Source organism: Strongylocentrotus purpuratus, unplaced genomic scaffold (assembly GCF_000002235.5).
Source record: "Strongylocentrotus purpuratus isolate Spur 01 unplaced genomic scaffold, Spur_5.0 spur5_scaffold_7, whole genome shotgun sequence".
Taxonomy (NCBI): Eukaryota; Metazoa; Echinodermata; class Echinoidea; order Camarodonta; family Strongylocentrotidae; genus Strongylocentrotus; species Strongylocentrotus purpuratus.
The window spans coordinates 29,441,476-29,462,010 of NW_022145613.1; the positions used below are offsets into that span (position 1 = coordinate 29,441,476).

A 20,535-nucleotide genomic window follows, 5' to 3' on the forward strand; every position below is an offset into this window, starting at 1 on the left:
TATGTTTGTACTATTTTGTAGATGACAAAGTATTTTTGATTCGTAATTTTCATACTTTCCATTTGCCTCAAAATTTCAGCTACATTACTTCATCATGAACGTTTAACAAGACATGATCATCTCGAGTCACAAGGCTATTATACGAAACTATATAAAAAAAAATGTAAGTAAACGTGATTAATGCCCCAATGACAGTGTCAGGATATGAATGAATATTTGTCTGGAGTACCCCTGATTGTACGTCTTAAACAGTCACCTATGTCAACATTTTTATTTTTTTAGGGTAGAGTGAAATAAAAGAAGTTAATAGTTACTAAATTCAAATATGTAATAACATATTCATGGCTACCTAATCTATATAACTACCATGTTGATTTTAAAAAAAAAAGGGGGGGGGGGGGGTAAGAGGACATTTTTTTTGTGTGTGTCCCAAAATTAGAAAATTTGACCGATCGATATTTCGTTTCGTTGAGGGGGGGGGGGGGGGGTAAGGTCAGCTTTGTTGGGTCATCCATTACCACAATTTTTTTGTTTTATTGTTATTATTTTTTATAATTAAAACAAAAAAACAAAGGGGCGGGGGGTTCCTCCAAAACACACACATAAAACAGTTAAAGGGGGGTTCAACCCCCAACCAACCCCCCCCCCCCCCCCCCCCCCTGCGTACGCGCCTGCATACAGGCTAACATAAGATAATTTTCACGTTGGCAAGGATGGACTGCGTAAATTAGGCCTATCAAACTGGCGTTGACTATACAAATACAACGAATCCAAACAATGAAGAAATTACTGTTATTTCATGTCAACGCTTCAATCCTTCTTTAGATTGGCGTTAATTGGATATCGGTCATCATGACTCGCATGTATATATATAAATCCTTGTATAGGCAAAGGCCCATGAAATCCGTCTGACATCTCTATATTTCTTTCTTACGATGTACATGCATGTATCAAAGCATATCAGTATAGTAGCAGGTAAACGAATTCATGGGGTGGAACTGCAGGGTTTAATAGCATATGAGAGTCGTAAAAAGGAAAAATGATGACCCACTAATTATACATTGACGTAAAATCGATTTAATGAACAGTTATAGGATTAAAGTTATACGTTCTCGTTATATCAGCATTACAGACCATATGCATGATGGTAGGATAAATTTGATTGCATATCGATTGAACATCTCTCTCTGTATGCCAACAATGGCGATTGATTCATCCACTTTCAGGATCCGAATCATTGTTACCCTTTTATCACTTTTATTTTTCTAGTGTTATCATGGTTGTTACCTCTTTTGATCTCTAGCGGCGTATCTGAAGGTGAGGGGGGGGGGGTGGGGAGAGGGCATATGGGCAGTTGTCTCAATCAGACGCCAAAGGAGAGAAGAAGAGAAAATGAAGGCGAAGAGGGAAAAGGAAAGTGAACCGCCTCCCGCCCCCCCCCCCATCCCCACTTACAAAGCATCCATCAAGTCAGTTCGATTGAAAATAATTACAATACTGATTAAGATTTAACCTTCATTTACCAGTATATCATCAAAAAACAGTTTTACCATGCACCTCTGGAGGAGAAGAAGAGGAAGAAGATGAACAAGAACAAGAAGAAGAAGAAGACGACCGAAGAAGAAGAATATTAAGAAGAAGAAGGAAGAGGAAAATGATTAGAAAAAGAAAAAAGGGAGTAGAACAAGAAGAAGAAGAAGAAAAGGAAAAAGATTATGCTCTAGCAAATTAGGAACCAAACTACCATTTAACTTTGCAGTCATTTCAATGTATCCATAATATAAACCTACAGTTCATGCAATTCAATGAGGCCTATACCTAAAATTATCTTTAACTCTAGAATTTGTTTACTTTTGTTACGTAGGCGATGTATAAAGTAAATATGTCTATCCAGTTCAACTCATGCGTGGATCGTCACACGTACAAAAGAATGTGTATTTTGCGAAAACGTTCAAGAATGGGGAACTTTGTTTTCGTAAGGAAGGCGGAAGTGGTATACTGCATTTTCATTTCACAAAGTTATGATTTTTGTTCTGTTCAGTCAACTACAAAAAACCACCTTAAATATTTGAAGCAATTAAAACAGCGCTAAACGAGAAAGAAAATATGTACACATAGGGGAATGAATTATTTTTTGATTTTTTAGATTGAACTTTGGAGCTAATTACTTTGCCAGTTATAGTCTTGTGAAACTCCGCTTATCGAAATAACGCATTGTAGCGAACATCATCAACATGTATCCTGATTTGATGTTTCTACTGTTCAGCAACCTGGAAATACAGATATCTTTTAAAGAGACGGAACACAGGTAAGTTATGATACCGCGTTTGAGTATAAACGTAACCCACCTTTCCTTATATGTGTCTCTTATTCCACCACAACAGCTAAATAGATTCTTTAATTTGTAATCGAATATTTTGAGGGGGGGGGGGGAATGAAATTCTGCATGTATTCTCCATTTGATATGATCATAGCATGATACATGTATCTCATCCGAAGAGGGTTATTCTAAATGTACAAATCCTTGAAATAAATAAGTACGTATTACAGAGCTTCGAACTATTCTGATCGATGGTAAACTGTATCACAATCTTTATTTTTTTGAATGAAATTCTAAAGTTCATTGGAAATAGGTAACGGATGTTTGCTGTGCTATAGATAAAGACTATATCAGTTTTATAAGTGTACAACGTTACTATTTATACCGTATCCAGACACCTACCCCCTGGACATCCACCCCCCCCCCTCCCCCGCGATAACCAACCCCGGTCAAGTACCCCCTAGGACAACTACCCCATAGGACAACCACCCCCTGGACAACTATCCCCTAGGACAACTACCCCGGACAACTACCAGACAACTACCCCCTAGGATAGTTGTCCAGGGGGTAGTTGTCCTAGAGCATGGTTGTTGTAGGTCTGGGGGGGGGGGTAGTTTCTCCGGGGGTAGTCGTCCTAGAGGGTGGTTGCCCTAGAGGGAGTTATCCTATGGGGTAGTTGTCCTAGGTGGTAGTTGACTTGGGGTGGTTGTCTGGGGTAGGATGTCCAGGGGGTAGGCATCCTAGAACCCATTTGTACATGTAATAAAACAGAATTTGATAATAAACAAATGTATATTCTGCTTCATAATTTCAGTTTTTATTGAAGCGACTGACTTCGGATCAAGCTCTTCAAGAGGCGACTTTGACTCTCTTAAGCATTTCATCCGCATTCACTTACTATGGCATCGGGTGGTTGGGAACCATGTTTCCAGTGCGAGAACTGCGACTGTGCAATTACTTCTGCTCAAAGCTGGTCTACGCTGCAAAGGAAAATAGTATGCCAGGATTGTCTGAGCCATGTTCCATCTGATGCGGGTGTAGATCCGGTGAGTCCAACTGAAACTTGGCGATGTCCGAGACATCCCCAAAAGCCAGTTGAGTTCTTCTGCAGTTCCTGTGGCGCAGCCATCTGCCAGATTTGTGCTATCACACACCACAGGAATCAAGATCATCATGTAGAGGACATCGAGGATGTGGCGCAAAGGCATCGTTTGTCTTGCAGGGATCACCTGCAACAGGTCACAGCTAAAATGGACGCGATGCAGCTAGTCGAGAAGACGGTTGAAGAACAGGCAACAAACCTTGGGGAACATTTTAGAGAGGTCGAGAGGGATATCAGAGCTGCAACGGCCGAGGAAATACGAATATCCAGTCAGGAGAGAGCAAGAAAACAACAGGAAATACAGAGCAGATTTGATAAAGAACTGAAGCGATTCAGGGATGAAATTGCTCAAGTTGATCAAGAAGCAGATAAGATTAAAGGAGAGATTAATATGAGAAGCCAAATCATGCTAACCGAGTTATCTGATGTCAATGACAGATTTTATGCAGCTATGCAAACTAATCAGACATATGTAAAAGATAATATGTCAGATCTAAGGAGCATGCACAAACAGCTAAACGAGCTTCTGAGCTCAGGCCAAAAGCATATTGTAGAGTGTAGCAATGCATTAAAGCAACAAGTCACAGGTGGAAAGACAGATGGAAAGACAGATGAAGCCGATTCTGCAACCTATCTTGCCCAACTAACAAGAAAGGTTCGATTTGTGAGGAGACATGAAAATCGTCTGATTGGTCAGTTGATTGGATTGAACAGATCTTGGGAGCTGAAGCAGAGAATCAAAATCCCAGAATACGTTAAAGATCCACTCTTTGTCACTGCCATTGATGATGACCTAATGGCACTTCTCGACAATGAATCCTCACAACTCTATGTGGCAAGCCTGGCAACACAAAAGACACGTCTGTTCATATCATCCAAAGGTTCTGATGCAAAAGTATGGGACTGTGCCCCACTCAAAAGTGACACTGTTGTCTGTGGTCACTACAACAGCAATTGCGTAAGCCTCTACAGCACCGATGGCATATTCACCAACATGATACCTGTGCCAGCAGGATTCCACAGATTCGTTGCTGTGACCAAGGATGGTCTGATTCTTTCGTCGACCAATGATGGCAGTCCAACTATCTACTTCATTGATCCTGGAAACCGAATACTTCTTGGAAAGATGACATTTCCAGGAAAAACCATCAGTGGCATTCAGACAACACCCTCAGGGCACATCGTCGTACGGACTGGAAATGCAGAGTTTACGGTTGTTGACAGCACAGGCAGCATACAGAGGACAGTGGATGATCCAGACTGGGCTGGGGCACAGTGTGGTGTTGATCAGATTGGGAACAGGCTCTTTGTGGTGTACTACAAGAAGGGGAAAACTTCAATTAACGTCACCATTACATCCCTGGATGGGCAAGTGGAGGAGAAGGACATTGTGTCCTTTGAGGTGTCCTCTAGATCAAACTACTTGTCCAGGTGTGCCATGACTTCCATGGGCAGTCTGGTGGTGTGCGATGGCGACTATCTTCTGGAATACCGCCGGGTGGTAGACTTCAAACATCTGGAGAAGACCTTGACACAAGGTGTTCCCAAGTCCACAAAGTCATCGCAATGAACATGCAATCTGTACAATAGGCGGTAATAAGCATTGGCAAGGTGTCATTTACAGTTTACGTTGTCTGTTTGGGGCCAGAAGGGCATTAACTCATGTACTCTAACACAGATTTCACAACCTTCTGGCTCTAAACATGAAATCTGAATCAGGGGCTACTCAATCTCTGAATTCTAATCTCTGATATTTTTGAGCCAGGATCTTCATTATAATAATGTTCCTAGGATTACCAGAGCATACCACTTTTAACTTTGATATTTTTAAAGCGTATCTGCCATAGTTTACAGGAGGGATTAGACTGCCCTGCAAGGTCACTGGACAGGTGGTTATCTCATCAACTCAGCTCTCAGTTAACATAAGAAAAAGAGGATCATGGGGGACCAATGGTCACCGATTAGGCATGGTTTGTTATATAGAGGGCGCAAGTAGCTACAAGTAGTGCAGTGGGCCTTTAAAACTGTTCAACTAAAAAGCGACTACCCTAAAGCAGCCTACAAAATTCCAATCAAGCACACAAACAGTTCATCGTTCATGGTTCCTCCTTACATTCGTGCTGATCAGACATTTGCCCCTGCAGCAATTGCTCTGGGCTCTACTTCATCAAAGGTATAGGATTAGGATTCGGGTAAGGGTTGCAATTGGGTTCTAGGTTAGGGGTAAGGAATCCACGTAGGTTTAGTGTTGGGTCTAGGATTGCAGTTATAAGCATTCTATTTGTATAGGAAATCAGGGGAAATCGGCACAGAGCAATGTTTGCAGGAGCAAGCGCTGTACAACCTACATCCATACCGTACAGTCCAGGTGAGTTGACAAGAAGTGAACAAAGAGATTTAAAGTTAGGATAATGTCAAATTTATTTCAATTATATCTCTGTATTTCCATATATGCCATGTCATCAATTTAAAAGGCAGGATAAAAGAGAGTAAACCTGAAGCAGACATGAAGCTAGGATTAATGTTATTCTGCCAGTATGGACATCCTTGTACCTTCACTGTACAGGTTCTTAAATACACTTTTCAAACATCTGACATATCTGTGCCATTGTCTTTGGCTAGTGCATTGTGGCAAATACTAGATGCAGATTAACATTCATTTCATCAAGTCATCATACTTTCTGTTGCAAGCCAGAAAATCGTTAGGTCTGTGTACAATTAGCCAAGGAGTTAATGCCTTTTCTGGCTCTCAATGCATGATATTCTCATCCATCAAAATTGTAAAATAGAACCAAGCAATTGTTTGACCTTTGACCGATATAGTTTGACCACTCATAACACCAGAATATACACCAACCCTGTGTTCATGTTAAAAGGACGGAAATGCATTTGATTTGAAGCCAAATCACCAATAAATATACTTGAGGTTTCATATGACACACTTTTATCAACATACACAAACATCTACGAGCATGACTATAGTATAACGCATGCTAATCTATATAAACTATATTTTCACACCACGTTTTGTATTTATCTTATTTTGTCCATGTGAAAGATTATCATCAAATTTCTAGTTCAATTTGAACATCGATTCATATTGCACATTGATTTCAATTACAATTTACACACTTCAAATTACAAGTAGGTGTGCATATAGGTTTTTTAAGATTTCAATGAGATTTGACATTTAAAAAAGTCTCTTTCTGATATACCAATTTTCCTATATACAGGGACGGATCCTTTGCATATACTATCATTCAATCAAACTGTTCTTAGTATAATAAGAGAACAAAGCAGAGTACAAACTACTATGTCGTAATATTATTGTAGCATTATGACATTTCCATGAAATCATGAAAGCACTAGGATATATTTCTTTAATTACCTCATGTTCATGTACATTACATCCAAAAATATATATAGTTCAATATATAACTTCTACATGAACATGCATATGTGTGTAATTATGAATAGATATGTTTCTGCATAGATTCTAAATACCAAACTGCATAGAAGGAAAATATTTGAATTCATACATGTAGCTATCTACAAAATTCATGTACAAACAAATGATACAATTTACGAATTCCGTTTAATGTTGAAACATTTGACTTAATGTTGTATTCATACTTTTGTCTATCAAGGTATGTACATGTAGACTATGATTTGAACTAAAATGAAAATGTCTCCATAAATGTATTGTTCATTCACATGTAACTGAGCACAAATGTTATTATGAACTAAAGGACTAAAAACGATACAATGTAGTTTCTTTTGTTATTATATCGTTTCGTATATCAACATTATGTATTAAAAACTGATGATTTTTTAAACATAATGGCTAATACCAGTTTCTTGTGTCGATAAGTCTAATAAGATATGCATTCACTCCACTGCAAATGTTCAGTTCATATTGAGTTAAAATTGACAATTATTTACATCAATTTCATTTTCCTACATCAAGGGTTGGTGACACAAAGAGGTAACTCCATACTTTGCCAAAATGAGTATTTCATATCAAAATGTTCAGAAAGATGTGGGCTTTCTAGGAACCACAAAGACTTAACTCCACCCAACACCCCATTGAAGTCAATAACTAGTGTAACATAGACTTAACTCCTTAAGGCCCAAGTTGCTCAGTGACACATAAACCACTTTTTAATTTGTAACAGCACCTTATAATTGATCACTTGCTGCGATGATGTGGATACATTGGTGAAAATTCCTTTAACGAGTTCTAACAGAGAGAATTCCGACAACATTTCGCCTTGTTAAAGAAAAATAGCATGGACATGGAAAATATCTCCCCTAAAATATTTGTTCATTAAAAAGTAGTTCCAAATGTGCTAAAAGTCTTGAACAAAAAGAAATCAACGACAACAAAACATAAATTAAGTTGTTTCTTGCAAATTTGTTGAGGCATAAATGGAATGCTTGAAATGTCTGAAATGTTTGAACAGACATTTTGAAATTTGTGTGCCTTGAAGGTATTTACATGTTTAACCTTTGGTCACAAAATTGATGATATACTTTGTGTTCATTGATATAACTATCACATTTACAAACACAGGCAAATGAAATTTAATAAACTGCAATTATCAGAGTCCCCTGTTCAAGCAGAAAATGAAAGTAATCCCTTCAAAATCAATAAATAAAATATGTGTTGATAAATTGCATTTTTGACTTAAATCAGACACATAAAATGGTGAAAGTGTAAAACGGACCAATAGTCAGAGAGTTATGAATGTTCGAAAAATGAGATCAATAAAGCTATGCAAATCTCAAAATTGGCAATTTTGTCAGTGGATTGTGACGTATGCATGGAAAACCCTCCCATTTGTTGTGTACAAGACTATATCACTGCTTTCCGTTTTTCTGATTTGTTCAAACTTTCATCAGAGCTTTTCTGATATTTCTGCTTACTATTAGATTACTATGCCATTAAGATTGGATTTCTGTTTTATGCAATCTAAATGGAAACCCTGCATGAATTATCATTTGAAAGAGTTCTACTAGACGGTCGACCGTTCTTTAGCCATCTCCTTTACTCTCTGCAATCTCCTTGTAATGATCCTTCAGTGAATCAGGGATATCTATCCCCAGATGCTCCAGGAGCTCAAAGTAAGACCAGGTGAACGCCCTCGTCATGTCCTGAGAGTGAGTGAAGACGTTTGCTTCCGAGTGCAGTTCCTTGTTGAACGCTAGCCTCGCCTCCACCTCCTTCTGCTGCTTCGCGAGCTCGATCGCCAGCAGTCGCGCCTTCTCCTCCGCGATCTTGTCTTCGATCTCGCGCTTGATGCGTTCTTCCTCCGCGATCCTGGCCGCCTCAAGTTCTTCGGCTTTTCGACGCTTCTCGAACTCGATACGCTCGGCTTCCTCCATTGCTGCTAGCATCTCAGCCTCGATGCGCATTCGCTCTGCCTCTTCTTTCTTTCGTTGTTCGTCTTCAGCTAAAATAAAAAAGACATTCCGAAGAAGAAAATGTTTAAAAACATGCTTGAAAGGATACAAGTAGAATTGTCCGAAATATACCAAAAAGGATCTTCCACGACAAACATTATGTATTCTTTGTACATGAATGACATCACTCAAATATAGATTCCACATAACAGTTTTCCACATCCTTAAATGGGTCATCTACTATTACATATCATCATAAAATTTAATGCAAAACAAAACATTGAAAGTAGAGGATAAATTGACAGAGTTATTTAAGTCAATAAGATGCACTGTATGTCTTACTGCATGTATGTACAGGTTTTCAGGTTGTGATATATAAAGTGACATATATGTATATAAAGTCACATATATGTTTATCAAGTCACATATACGCATATAAAGTCACATATAAAGTGACATATATGTATACAAAGTATTTATTTTCCTCAGTCAGGATTTAAAATGTCATGTATCTTGTAAAAACAAATATCAGAGAGATGTTTTTGATTTGATATAAAATCTACACGTACCTTTTCTTTTCATATCTTCTTCACGCTTCTTGCGAGCCATCTCCTCCATCTTGCGTTTGTACTCGGCCTGTTGTCTGCGTTCCCTCTCTGCTGCCAGAGCGGCTTGTCTCTTGCGTTCCTCCTCTTGATTGGCCAGCTTCTCTCGTTCCTCTACTGCCCTTGCTGCCCTCTCCCTAGACAGTCGGGCAAAAAATAATAAGCGTTTGATTGTGAAATGGGGAAAGAATACATTTCTCATTCCAGAAATATAATCATAAAATGTCCCTCCATGTGAGTTAATTCAAATCTCAATAGGATTGATGCAAAAGAATAAAATCTCATAAAATAGACTTGAATACGAATCATCAATTTGGTGGTTCTTTGAGTGTTTCAGACTGGAATGCAAAATAATTGGAAGTCCGAGTGATCAAAACAAAAGATCAAGTGATTTAGCTCCTACAGTATGTGTCTTGTAATGATACTTGCCCATTTTCATGAAGTAACATTATACAGCTTCTGAAAGTCTATCATGCTCCCAAGTGTAGAGGCTTTTCTATTTTAAATGAATCTGTTTTTGCAAGAAAGTTTAAATCAGATGGACTAATCCCACTAATTCCTGTCTTTATGGACTAATCGCATTGAAAGCAACAACAATTATTTTGTATGTGAGGCAGGCAAAAGCTTTATAGAGCTTATTACATGTACATTGCCTTTTTTATCACATAAGTGTGAAGTAGCATTTTGTGGTAGACTTTTACTCTACTCCAACATTTCTTACAGTGCTTCTGCCTCCTTCCTCTTCTTCTCATCTTCGTACTCCTGCTTGATCCTCTCCGCTCTCTCAGCTTCCCCTTGGGCTCTCTTCTTTGCCTCGTCCCGGTCTCTTCTCTTCTTCTCCACCGCTGCTTTCCTCTTCTCAGCCTCCGCGGCTCTCTTGAAAGCTTTGGCTTGGGAACGAGAGATGCTGTTTGGTCCTTCGTTTGTTGAATCCTTCAAGATACGAGATGTGAGAGGACAAAGATATGATGTTAGCTAGTAGACATGTTTCATGAACATCGACCAATCATCGGTTAGAAAGCAAGTCATGTACCGTCAAACCTGCTTCAGTGACCACCCGTCTACAATGACCACATTTTTTGTTTCCCTTGAAAATGGTTTCTTAACATTGAAACATGTACTAAAGGAACCTGTCTAAAAAGACCACTTTTTGTGTTTCCCTTGGGTGGTCGGTATAGACAGGTTTGACTTTACTTTGTATTTGTCTTTAAAAAAGTATACATGCAAAGACATCAACCCTTCTCCCCTTTAAACAAATACATTGTACTCCCATCCTACCTAGCTAGCAGGATTATTACTTAGGCAACTGGGCACCTGGACCATCAGTGGACCACTACCCCTTGAAAGGAATACAAGCCATATTACAGGTATATTAAACCTTTAATATGTCTTGAAGAGATGTCCTAGGGGGTAGTTGTCTTGTTGGGGTGGGAGGGGGGGGCATTATCCAAGAGGAGGGGGTCTGAAGTTGTATATATTAAAGACATGGTTTTTCTAGATCATTTCTCATTCCCGCTTCCCGGCACTTACCTCTGTGAAGTCTGTTATCTCGGAGTAATCCTCGCTGGGTGCAGCCGAGACCGATGGCTCCAGCTTGATTTCATCAACAGGGAGTTCAGGAGGCAACGAAGGAGGCTGCATGTGTATAAAGATCAACATGTCAATGAATCAGAAGGATCATCGCTTTCATTTACCGGTAGTGGCAAATGGATACAAGCTGTTTAGTACAGGGAAGGGGAGGTACTCATGTATATTGTAACTATGTATGGATCAAGGACATTTTGTTCAGAAATGTATGTGTACTTTGGAATGTGGAATGTGATTGTGAAATTGTGAAATTTTCAAATGAAATGGTAAATACTACACGACGTGAAATACAGTGTTCAATTAATGGTTAGGAGGGAGGCATATTTGTACGTAACTTCTTAGCTGATGATGCAGGGGAAAGAAGCTGTAGAATTTAAGAGAAGAGAGTTGCAAGTGTCCTTCAATAATGTTATTTGCATGTTACTTTATTCAATGTGAAATGAATTGATTAATTGAGGCTGTATCAGCACATCTACTGCATACAAAAATGGGGGGTAGTGGGTCTGCTTGGAAAAATTGCATCTAGCTGGAATGCTGTCAAGTCGAGTGGAGAGCGTGCACTCAAAGTGCTGTGTTCAAGTTGAATCCATTGGGAAAGTGCTTGGAGCGGTTACTTGAAGATGGAATCGATCTTTACTTCAAAGTCTGTTATTGCGATTGAATGAATTAAAGTGAAAGTAGAAATGCATTTATGATGATGATCACTATTTGCATGTATATTACAAAAATGTATGTAACATTTATAAACTTTACAAGCTGTAAATAATACATATGAATGAAGCAAATTTATTAATTTCATCCTTTTATTCTTTTCTCTGCTATCAAAATACTATAACTTATATTGCACAAGTAATTACCCTGGTATTTTGTTGGTGGGTGGGGGCTATTTAATCTATATTTGTTTTTTATAATTTTGCGGTATTTCCTAGAAAACTAGACTATTTTTCTGTTATTTTTTTGTGGAAAATTCACAAATTTTTTTAGGCTAAGAAAGATGGAAAATATATTCAGAGTTAAAAAAAAAAAAAAAAAACATAATATCTGTGCTGTTTTTTCACTATTTGTCGACTACTTATATACTATTTTATGTTAACTAGAGTAGAGGGGAAAATCATCATTTCACCAAGGTTTCACCTTGACTTGTTCAACAAACTTCCTATTGGAGATAGCTTTGAAGATAATGCCTGACTAAAGACATAATGCACAAAATGACAGAACTCTAGCACAATTCTAGATTACAGGCAGATACAACTGGGAACCTTCTCTTATTATACACTAATTTTCAACTCACCCAAGTAATTATGCAAATTTTTTATCCAATGAAATGAATGCAGCGAAATGTCAGAGATAAGATGACAAAGATGATATGATTTGTTATTTGTGTTTTTTTAAGTTAAAAACGTGCAAATGCTTTCAAACAAACGTGAAGTTTTCAAGTATGACATCGAATACTGAACCATGCCAACATTATTGCAATGATGCACATGAAACACGTGCCACTGATAAACACTAATGTGTAAATTGATTATGATTATGGTGTAAAACATGTGACAAACACTGATGATAATGTGAATGTTAGATGAAGTGCAGAAAAGTTTCAAAAATGACTATTGCATGATGGGTTTAAGACAGGGCTGTCAACTTTGGGGAACTGCTTTGAGGGAGGTCGTATGCACATTTTTGTTTTGCTGAATGGTAGTAGCATATGCAAGATTTTTTCAAGGGGGTACAAATTTGAAAAATCACGCTGAAAATTTCGTAACGACTCACCCAGCCGCTGAGCGGGGGGGGGGGTAATAACACATTTTTTTTTTCTCCCGGCTTTGGCTTTGGAGGTTTTTTCATGAACCGGGAGATTCTACATCGAAGCAGGAAAGCGGGAGTATGAGCTATTGGGACGGCAGGAGAATGAGCGTGGTGGCGTGAGACTCCCTCCAAATGCGGAAGGGTTGACAGCCCTGGTTAAGATACTGATATGTAACATCTACTGTGTGGTGAGGTGGAAAATGGCAAGAATGGCTATGGAAAACACAAGTTTAAAACTACAATAAAAAGAAACTTGGGTCATACAATGTATGCATGAGTGCCAGAGGAGTGCTGTACAGAGCTAAATTTACCTAGTACGTTTATCTATTTCTAAGACAATTTTTGACTGGATACCATACCTTTTCACAACAAAAACTCAGGATTATATACATGTACACTTGATTTATACAACTTCAAACTTGAATAAACAAAACTACTTGAGTTTGACAAGACTAACATCACAATGAAAACACTACATAGTGAGTTGCTACCATCACGTTATGAACATCTACATTTTGTATTATAATTATATCTATATTATTTTGTTTAATTACAATACAAATACACATCTAACTATATTTATGTATCAAAACACAACAAAATAAAATTACAGAATTTCTTTCTTGTTTCCAAAGATTAGAATTTTAAAGTAAGTATTCAATCAAAATACAACCCTAACAAAACAGCATATCAAATGTGCACCCAAGACAGTACACAAGGTGAAATTTGCAAGAATTTTATCATTTTATATTCTACCTGTCAAATTGTTAAAACATCTTACAGATTTAAAATTGAAAGTTAACAAAATTTATAAACGACTGTTTTTCAGTAACATAGCATTATTTCCCTTTCTTCTTTAAAAATCTCCTCATTCTAAGGTAATACACCAAATGAAAACAAAATATATATATTTGGAATTTTCGTAATTCGCGATTAAAGTAGAAATGCATGCATTTCAATGATGGTAAAATTAAATTTATGCAGGATTAATATTAAAACAAAAAACATACATTATACAAAACATAATACCAAATATCTTTTAAAGCATGCAACATATACACTAAATGATTAGAAATTATTTTGGAATTGACTTGCTTTGTGATACATTATCAAAATAAATATTCTCAGTCTCATTAAATGTAAATCATGATATTATCTTTTTTATAAATATACAATAAATCTACAACATAATATATAAATTACACCTCCTAAATCTTTTTTGTTTTAAATATGGTAAGCAAATGTAAACGTATAGCACTGTATTTGCCATTTTACCTACAGGAGATTTAAATTGTCTTGTTACTGATTGTAATTCCTATAATAATTAGGAGCTACATAGGAGCTTGTTGTCATTGTAAATAGTATAGGTCCCCAAGTAGAAAACAAAACAAATGAAAAACCCCTTTAACCATAGACTCTGCCATTGCCCAGCCAGCCCCCTCCCCCCCCCCCCAAAAAAAAAGTACTGTAACTCTACCATATACTGCTGTCTGTCCAGCCAAATTCTTTTAGCAGCTTCTTCTATCATTTTCTTGTTTTTCATCACATCGCAGTAGATGCTATTTTGTATAGTAGCTGCGAAATGCAAATTTGTCTGATTATTTTTTTGTAATATAAAATAAAAATAATTTTTGAATACAGTATGAATTCTCCTGCTAATGGCTTTCTACCATCAAAATGAAAATATTTTCAAGATTGCCGGCTGATACATGTATTATTGATATGGAAAAGCGAGTTGGTATACATACCTGTTCCTCTTCATCAGAATCGGAGAATTCCTGTATGAATGCAAAGTGAGTGGGTGTGGAAAGGAATGGCAAATGCATCAGTGCAAATGGAATGATTGTAAAACATGAAAATGAAATTGACATGATCATATGCATTCATACCGTTGCATGACCATGTATGGAATTACAATGTTAATTAATTATTCTCCAGATGGCCCAATACCTCAACCCTCCATTCCCTGTCTCTGTTTCTCTGTCTCTTTCTCTCAGTTTCGACTCTCCCTGCCTCTGTCTTCTTTTCTTCTTTTTTTCTTTCTCTCTCTCTCCCCCCCCCCCCCCCCCCCTCTCTCCTCTCTCTCTCTCTCTCTCTCTCTCTCTCTCTCTCTCTCTCTCTCTCTCTTCTCTCTCAACTCTATGTAACAAATTGATGTGCAACATGTGATCATTAGACTGAGTGAAACTTGAACATGTGTATGCAGTACATTATACAATCCATAAATATATGTAAAATCAAAAATGTTTGCTACTTGCAACTTCCAAACACCCATGTTTTCAAAAGATTATAAGTATAATTCAACACTAAAGAAAAATATTTCCAGTTCATGATAGTTTGTTGATTGGATTATCCATGATGTTCAACAAAAGTTATACAAAATGGGCATATTAGAATATCACATTAGACTCCACAAATGACCTTATACAGTATAACATATATAATCCTTTTGTGCTAGAATAAAAAATATGCAATGAACCATAAACAAAGGATGATGAGCTTGGCATGATATATAACACTCAATACAGAAACAATGTATGAGACAAAACATAGATGCTGGAGTATAAGTAACTTTAAGTTATAAAATACAGAAAGACATACAACACATACCGGGTACACATATTCACCCTATCCATGTAGAATAAATTAAAGGGAAAAAGTACAAGACATACAGAAATTATCAACTTTAAGTACATCATGAGAAATGAAAATACATGACTGTGTACATATCTTAACTCAAAACGGCGATGATTTGACATATCCAACGTACAACGCAACGGAATATAAACCAAAAGAAAATTAAGAATCAGAATGGAATCGTCTGTAACGAAGAGAGAAAAGCAAGATAACGAAGAGAGGAAAGCAAGGAGGGACAAAAAGAACAGAAACGGAAAGAGTGAACAACTTACGTCTTGAACAATGATGAACTCTGGAGATTCCGGCGAGGCCCTCCCCTCATCCTCTTCCTCCTCGTCTTCCTCTCCTTCCCTCTCTGCAGCCTCCTTAGCAGCCTTCTCCTCCTCTTCCTTCTTCTTCCTCTCCTCTTCTTCCTGCTTCTCCTTCTCTGCTTTCAATTTGGCCTCCTCCTCCTCGACTTGCTTGTTGTCTTTGGGACTCTCCGATGGTTCTTTGGGCGGCTTCTTGGTTTTCTTGGGCTTCTCTTGTTTCGGAGCCGGTTTCTTGGTCTTCTTCTGGATCGGCTTTTTCTTCTCCTTTGGTGGAGCTATAATGATTGGAAACATTTAAATACAATTTTTTTGTTTGCAAAGACAATTTTCTAAGCTTTTTCTTCAAATCTTTGATGTTAGGATAATGAAAATTGTAAGTAAGCAACCAGGCGGCCGACGGCTTTAGGTCCTCTCCGAGGGACCTGGTAATGAGGATTAATGCTTTACCAAAGGGCACTAGCGCATTGCCTTGGTTTCGAACCCGGGTCACCGGATTACGAGACCACTGCTCTACCCACTGAGCTATCGCGCCTCCTCGCAAGACTCGAGGAGATAATCCTTTAAAAAATAAAAAAAAATTATATTCAAGTTCCAATCCAATGCATAAACCTTACTGTATTACATTCACTGAATTTTCTTTGAACAGATATTAATACGTTTTTGTATAACAGCAATGACCACTCACGCTTTGGTTCCTCTTTCGGAGGTTCTGGAGTCATAGGCTTGTAGAGAAGGATGTCTGCTTTACTGTCTTTGGGCAAACCTGCATAAAACAAACAGATAAAACAATTCAAGAAATCTAATCAGAGAAAACAATCTAGGTGAAACCCATGTACTAAATACCTCATAAAAAATGATCTGTACTCTACTAATCAAACTAGTAAAAGCCTACAGTTGGTCTAAAATCACATTTTACAAAAGGAAAACTTGGACCTCAGACTGACTTCCTTTGTTAAACTTGATTTCGAACAGAAGTCCAATGTCAGATTTAAAGTCTAGTAGAATACAGGCTCATTTGATTTGGCATATTGTTGTACATAAGCTCCCCTGAAAGTACAGATATTTGTATGTTGCCTCATTGGAAATGCACACGTTGGCAGGAATTAATTCCTTGAATGAATTCCTGTAATGGCAGCCATGCTAACATTGGATTAATAATAAATGAGCACCAGAGGTGGCAATGTGCCAGATATGAGTGCTATACAATACCAGAACCATCTGTCCTTATCGTTCATTATTACGATCATTATTCTTATTGTTAGTACCATAAATCTCTGTGTATAAGGCGCACTTTTATGCCGCCGAAAAAAATTGAAAGTCAGGGGGTGCATCTTATACACAGGTAAAAAAAAAATTGATAATAATTTAGTTTCGATTTATGGCGCTATGCCTGGCAATGTCTCCCAGCTCAGTACCAGGTAATCGGTGTGTTGACTCACCACTCTAATAGATCTCAATATGTAGTTTATAATAATAATTCCTCCAATTTTGCTTCGGCGTACCACAAGGTTTTATCCTAGGTACTCTACGGTTTTTAACTTACATTAATGATCTTACACATTCTTCTAAAAACGACATTGTTACTTTTATTTGTGACAAGTTCACAAGCACAAATCGGCGCCTTCAACTGCACCTCGATGTTAAATGAAAGTCCTTCCCCACACGTGTTTTTTCGTTTTGGAAACAACAACAACAACAAACAAAAACAAAACAATTTTTTTTTTCCCCCTTCAAAATAGGGGTGCGCCTTATACACATGTGAGCCTTATACACAGAGAGTTACGGTAATGTTATCAGAAAGAGAAACATTCCTACCAGCCTTCGATGCAGAGGCAAACGAGAGAGAGAGAGATAGAGAGGGTAAAATGTGCTACTTTTTCTATCCAAGCCTAGTGGATCCTATGAAACGGCATAAATATTCATAAATGAATGATACACGCCAATAAAAACAAAAACAACAACAACTTACTGACAATAAAGGCATCCTTGTCTTCCTCGTCCTCCCCATCCTTCCCCTTCTTGCTCTTGGAACTCTTGGAGCTCTTGTTACTCTTGGTACTGGTCTTGGTACTCATGCTGCCCTTCTTGGACTTGGATCCCCTCTTCTCCAGGAGTCCGGTCTCTGCAACTATCTTGGCGAGCTCGTCGTTGAGCTTGGCGTCGGCGTCATCGGCAGGTTTCTCTATGGGAAGAAAGAAAAAGATGAAGTTTGAGAGTTGCATGTTGGGTGAGAGAGAGGGAGGGAGGGAGGGAGGGAGGAAGAGAGAGAGAGAGAGAGAGAGAGAGAGAGAGAGAGAGAAAGTGGGAAAGGGAGAGGGAGAGGGTGAGAGAGAGAGGGGAGAGAGACAGGGAGAGAGAAAGAGAGAAATGTAAAGATGGAGAGAGACACAGAGAGATGGAGGGGAGAGCGAAAGAGAGAGACAGAGACAGAGAAAGAGAGAGAGAGAGAGAGATGGAGGGGAGAGCGAAAGAGAGAGACAGAGACAGAGAAAGACAGAGAGAGAGAGAGATAGATAGACAGAGAGAGAGAGGGGGAGGCTAAAGTAAATTGAAAAGAACATAGAGAATGAAAAAAAGAGAATCCACAGATTTGAAGTAAAAGATGGCAGGAGACATACATATGTACATGTAAAGTCGGAGATCACATTTAGGAGACAAAGACAGTCAGGGAAAGACATAAAATCATCTCAAACAAATTAAGAGAATCATCAATCATGATGATCAGGTATTCAGTAAAATTGAAAAAAAGTAGAGAGGTATTTGTCTTGGGGACCAGAGGATGCAATAGGAAAGGGGAAGATTTGGAGAAAAATGGAGAGAGGTTGGAGGAAACTTGTCATCAGTGACAATTAGTTTTTGTTACAAGCTACTGAAATCCTTGCTTCTGATTGGTTATCAGCAGATTTGTCACTGATTTTTTTTGTAATTTGTCATTGATAAAAGGCTTTGTGAAACACCCCCAGGAATGGAAGAGAAGAGGTTATATATCACTGGGTGCTTACCTGGTTCAGGGGGAGCTCTCACAATCAGAGTAGTCTTCTCCGCCTCTATCTTCTCCGCGACACCCAGATTGGTCATACTAAACCCGAGGGGGCCGCTATCTTTTGCACCATCTCCACCAGCATCTTCTTTCTTCCCCTCGGCTGATTTGGAACCTTATGATATAAAAATAATCGTCACATCATGGGTGAATTTGTAGAACTCACATTGTCTGTTAAGACCCAGAAGGCCTTTAAATCTGCATTTGATGTGAACACACTTTTTACATGCTCAGAGCAGACGACATATTGAAAAGATAACATATCGTTATACATTTAGGTGGTTCACTAGTGCAAGTTTAGTATATGTGTAGGATAACAGACCTTGAATAGGTTATATCAAAAGTTTGCTTCAGCAACAATTTCTCCGGACGTAACTGCATTCATGATATAGGGCTAGGGCCATTAAAACTTGGAATTTAATTCAGACTTGAGGTTGAGGGTATAGCTTTTGTGAAAGTAAATTTTGTGTATTGACCGCAGAGCATTTGACACCAGAGTGTAGGTGTGTTGTAGAACCTTAGAGTAGTCTCTTTCTAAGGGCTGTTCGATCTGCATGGCATCCATTAATGTGAAGTGTTGGTCAACATTGCATTAATTCTATTCTAATGTACTAAATTCCTGGATGAAATTGTAACGCTCTGATTAAATGTGTGCTATATGACCAAGAATAAATATATTGGTTCATTCAATAATACAATATGTAGCGATACGACAGAGAAATGGATGTGGATGTTAAAAGGAATGGCAAGCTCCTGATGTTCCTACAGGAAACAGAGATTGAAATTGGAAATGTTAATCTCAAAAGAAAATAGAATAAAGCTGGAAAAGGACAACATATTTTTTTTTTTTAATTCTGTAGAATTTACAGCACCAGCATCTGAAACAAAAGAGAGGAAGAATAATTCAGTGAGATTAGTTTTCAATGCTCAAACTTGCAGAAATATAATTTTCTATTCTTGTAATCTACTTGATGCTTATTCAACTGCACATGTTTAAAACTGTGTAGAAATATATGCATATATTTCATGGCTGAATTTAGCAGCAAATCATTGTATATCACAACTTTCACAGGAAAATTTTGTTTATCTACCATACTTCATACCTGTGCATCTCTGTAGTAAAGAATAATTTAAACATATATGAAGAAATCTGATATCTTAATGTAATAAGTGTGTTAATTCTCACAACATGACCTCAAAATCAACACAATCAAATCACTCAACCCGTCACCTTGCCGTCACCATACAAACATAATCACATACAAAACTATTGCCGTCATCCCTTTAGTCAACATTAATAGAGGAAAATTGGACATATGTGAACATAATTTTTCTATGTTGACAGAAGACCTTTCAGTAGGTTTAGTAAAAGGTCCAAATAACAAACTTGGGATGTCATTATCAGAGAGGAAGGTATTTGACAGACCATGTACTTCATCATCTAGCTCCAATTTTCTGTCGAAGTAAATGTCATCAACAGGCCTGTCAATCCATTACAAAAAAAAAACATTGTACTACTATGGTTTTCATGGTATTACCATGGTATTAACATGGTACAGTGCTACCAAGGTACTACCATGATACAGAGAGTACTACCATGGCTCTATATGTAGTGTGCTGTAATAATTGTAATGGTGCTACCATCACAGTGCCATGGTATATGTGACATGGCCAAAATACTATGTCCCATATGGTACCATGTTAATTAATCATAATTCGGATGA

General features: G+C 37.8%; 2 protein-coding genes across 7 annotated transcripts in view; one reads left to right on the forward strand and one right to left on the reverse strand.

The window, feature by feature from the left end:
- Positions 1–2,149: 2,149 nt before the first annotated feature.
- Positions 2,150–5,009, forward strand: LOC105443873. The gene is made up of 2 exons (XM_030974702.1): positions 2,150–2,308; positions 3,135–5,009. The coding sequence occupies exon 2, from the start codon at positions 3,220–3,222 to the stop codon at positions 4,990–4,992; it is 1,773 nt and encodes a 590-aa protein (XP_030830562.1). The 5' UTR covers positions 2,150–2,308; positions 3,135–3,219; the 3' UTR covers positions 4,993–5,009.
- Positions 5,010–5,818: 809 nt separating this feature from the next.
- LOC100893512 (titin homolog) overlaps positions 5,819–20,535 on the reverse strand; it is a 45,331-nt gene continuing 30,614 nt past the window's right edge. For 3 of the 6 annotated variants that reach the window (XM_030973809.1, XM_030973812.1, XM_030973808.1), the window contains 9 exons: positions 18,774–18,926; positions 17,741–17,953; positions 16,457–16,534; positions 15,733–16,046; positions 14,572–14,601; positions 10,961–11,065; positions 10,152–10,363; positions 9,395–9,567; positions 5,819–8,875 (listed from right to left, as the gene is read on the reverse strand). In XM_030973809.1, the coding sequence (XP_030829669.1) occupies positions 8,457–8,875; positions 9,395–9,567; positions 10,152–10,363; positions 10,961–11,065; positions 14,572–14,601; positions 15,733–16,046; positions 16,457–16,534; positions 17,741–17,953; positions 18,774–18,926 (1,697 nt within the window). In that variant the 3' untranslated portion in view covers positions 5,819–8,456. Of the gene's footprint in view, positions 8,876–9,394; positions 9,568–10,151; positions 10,364–10,960; positions 11,066–14,571; positions 14,602–15,262; positions 15,452–15,732; positions 16,047–16,456; positions 16,535–17,740; positions 17,954–18,773; positions 18,927–20,535 lie in introns of those variants that run through there. The other 3 variants (XM_030973811.1, XM_030973810.1, XM_030973813.1) reach the window with 3 other exon arrangements.

Excerpts from the sequence above, each read along its gene's own strand:
- LOC105443873 (XM_030974702.1), top strand. The coding sequence starts at position 3,220 with ATGGCATCGGGTGGTTGGGAACCATGTTTCCAGTGCGAGAACTGCGAC.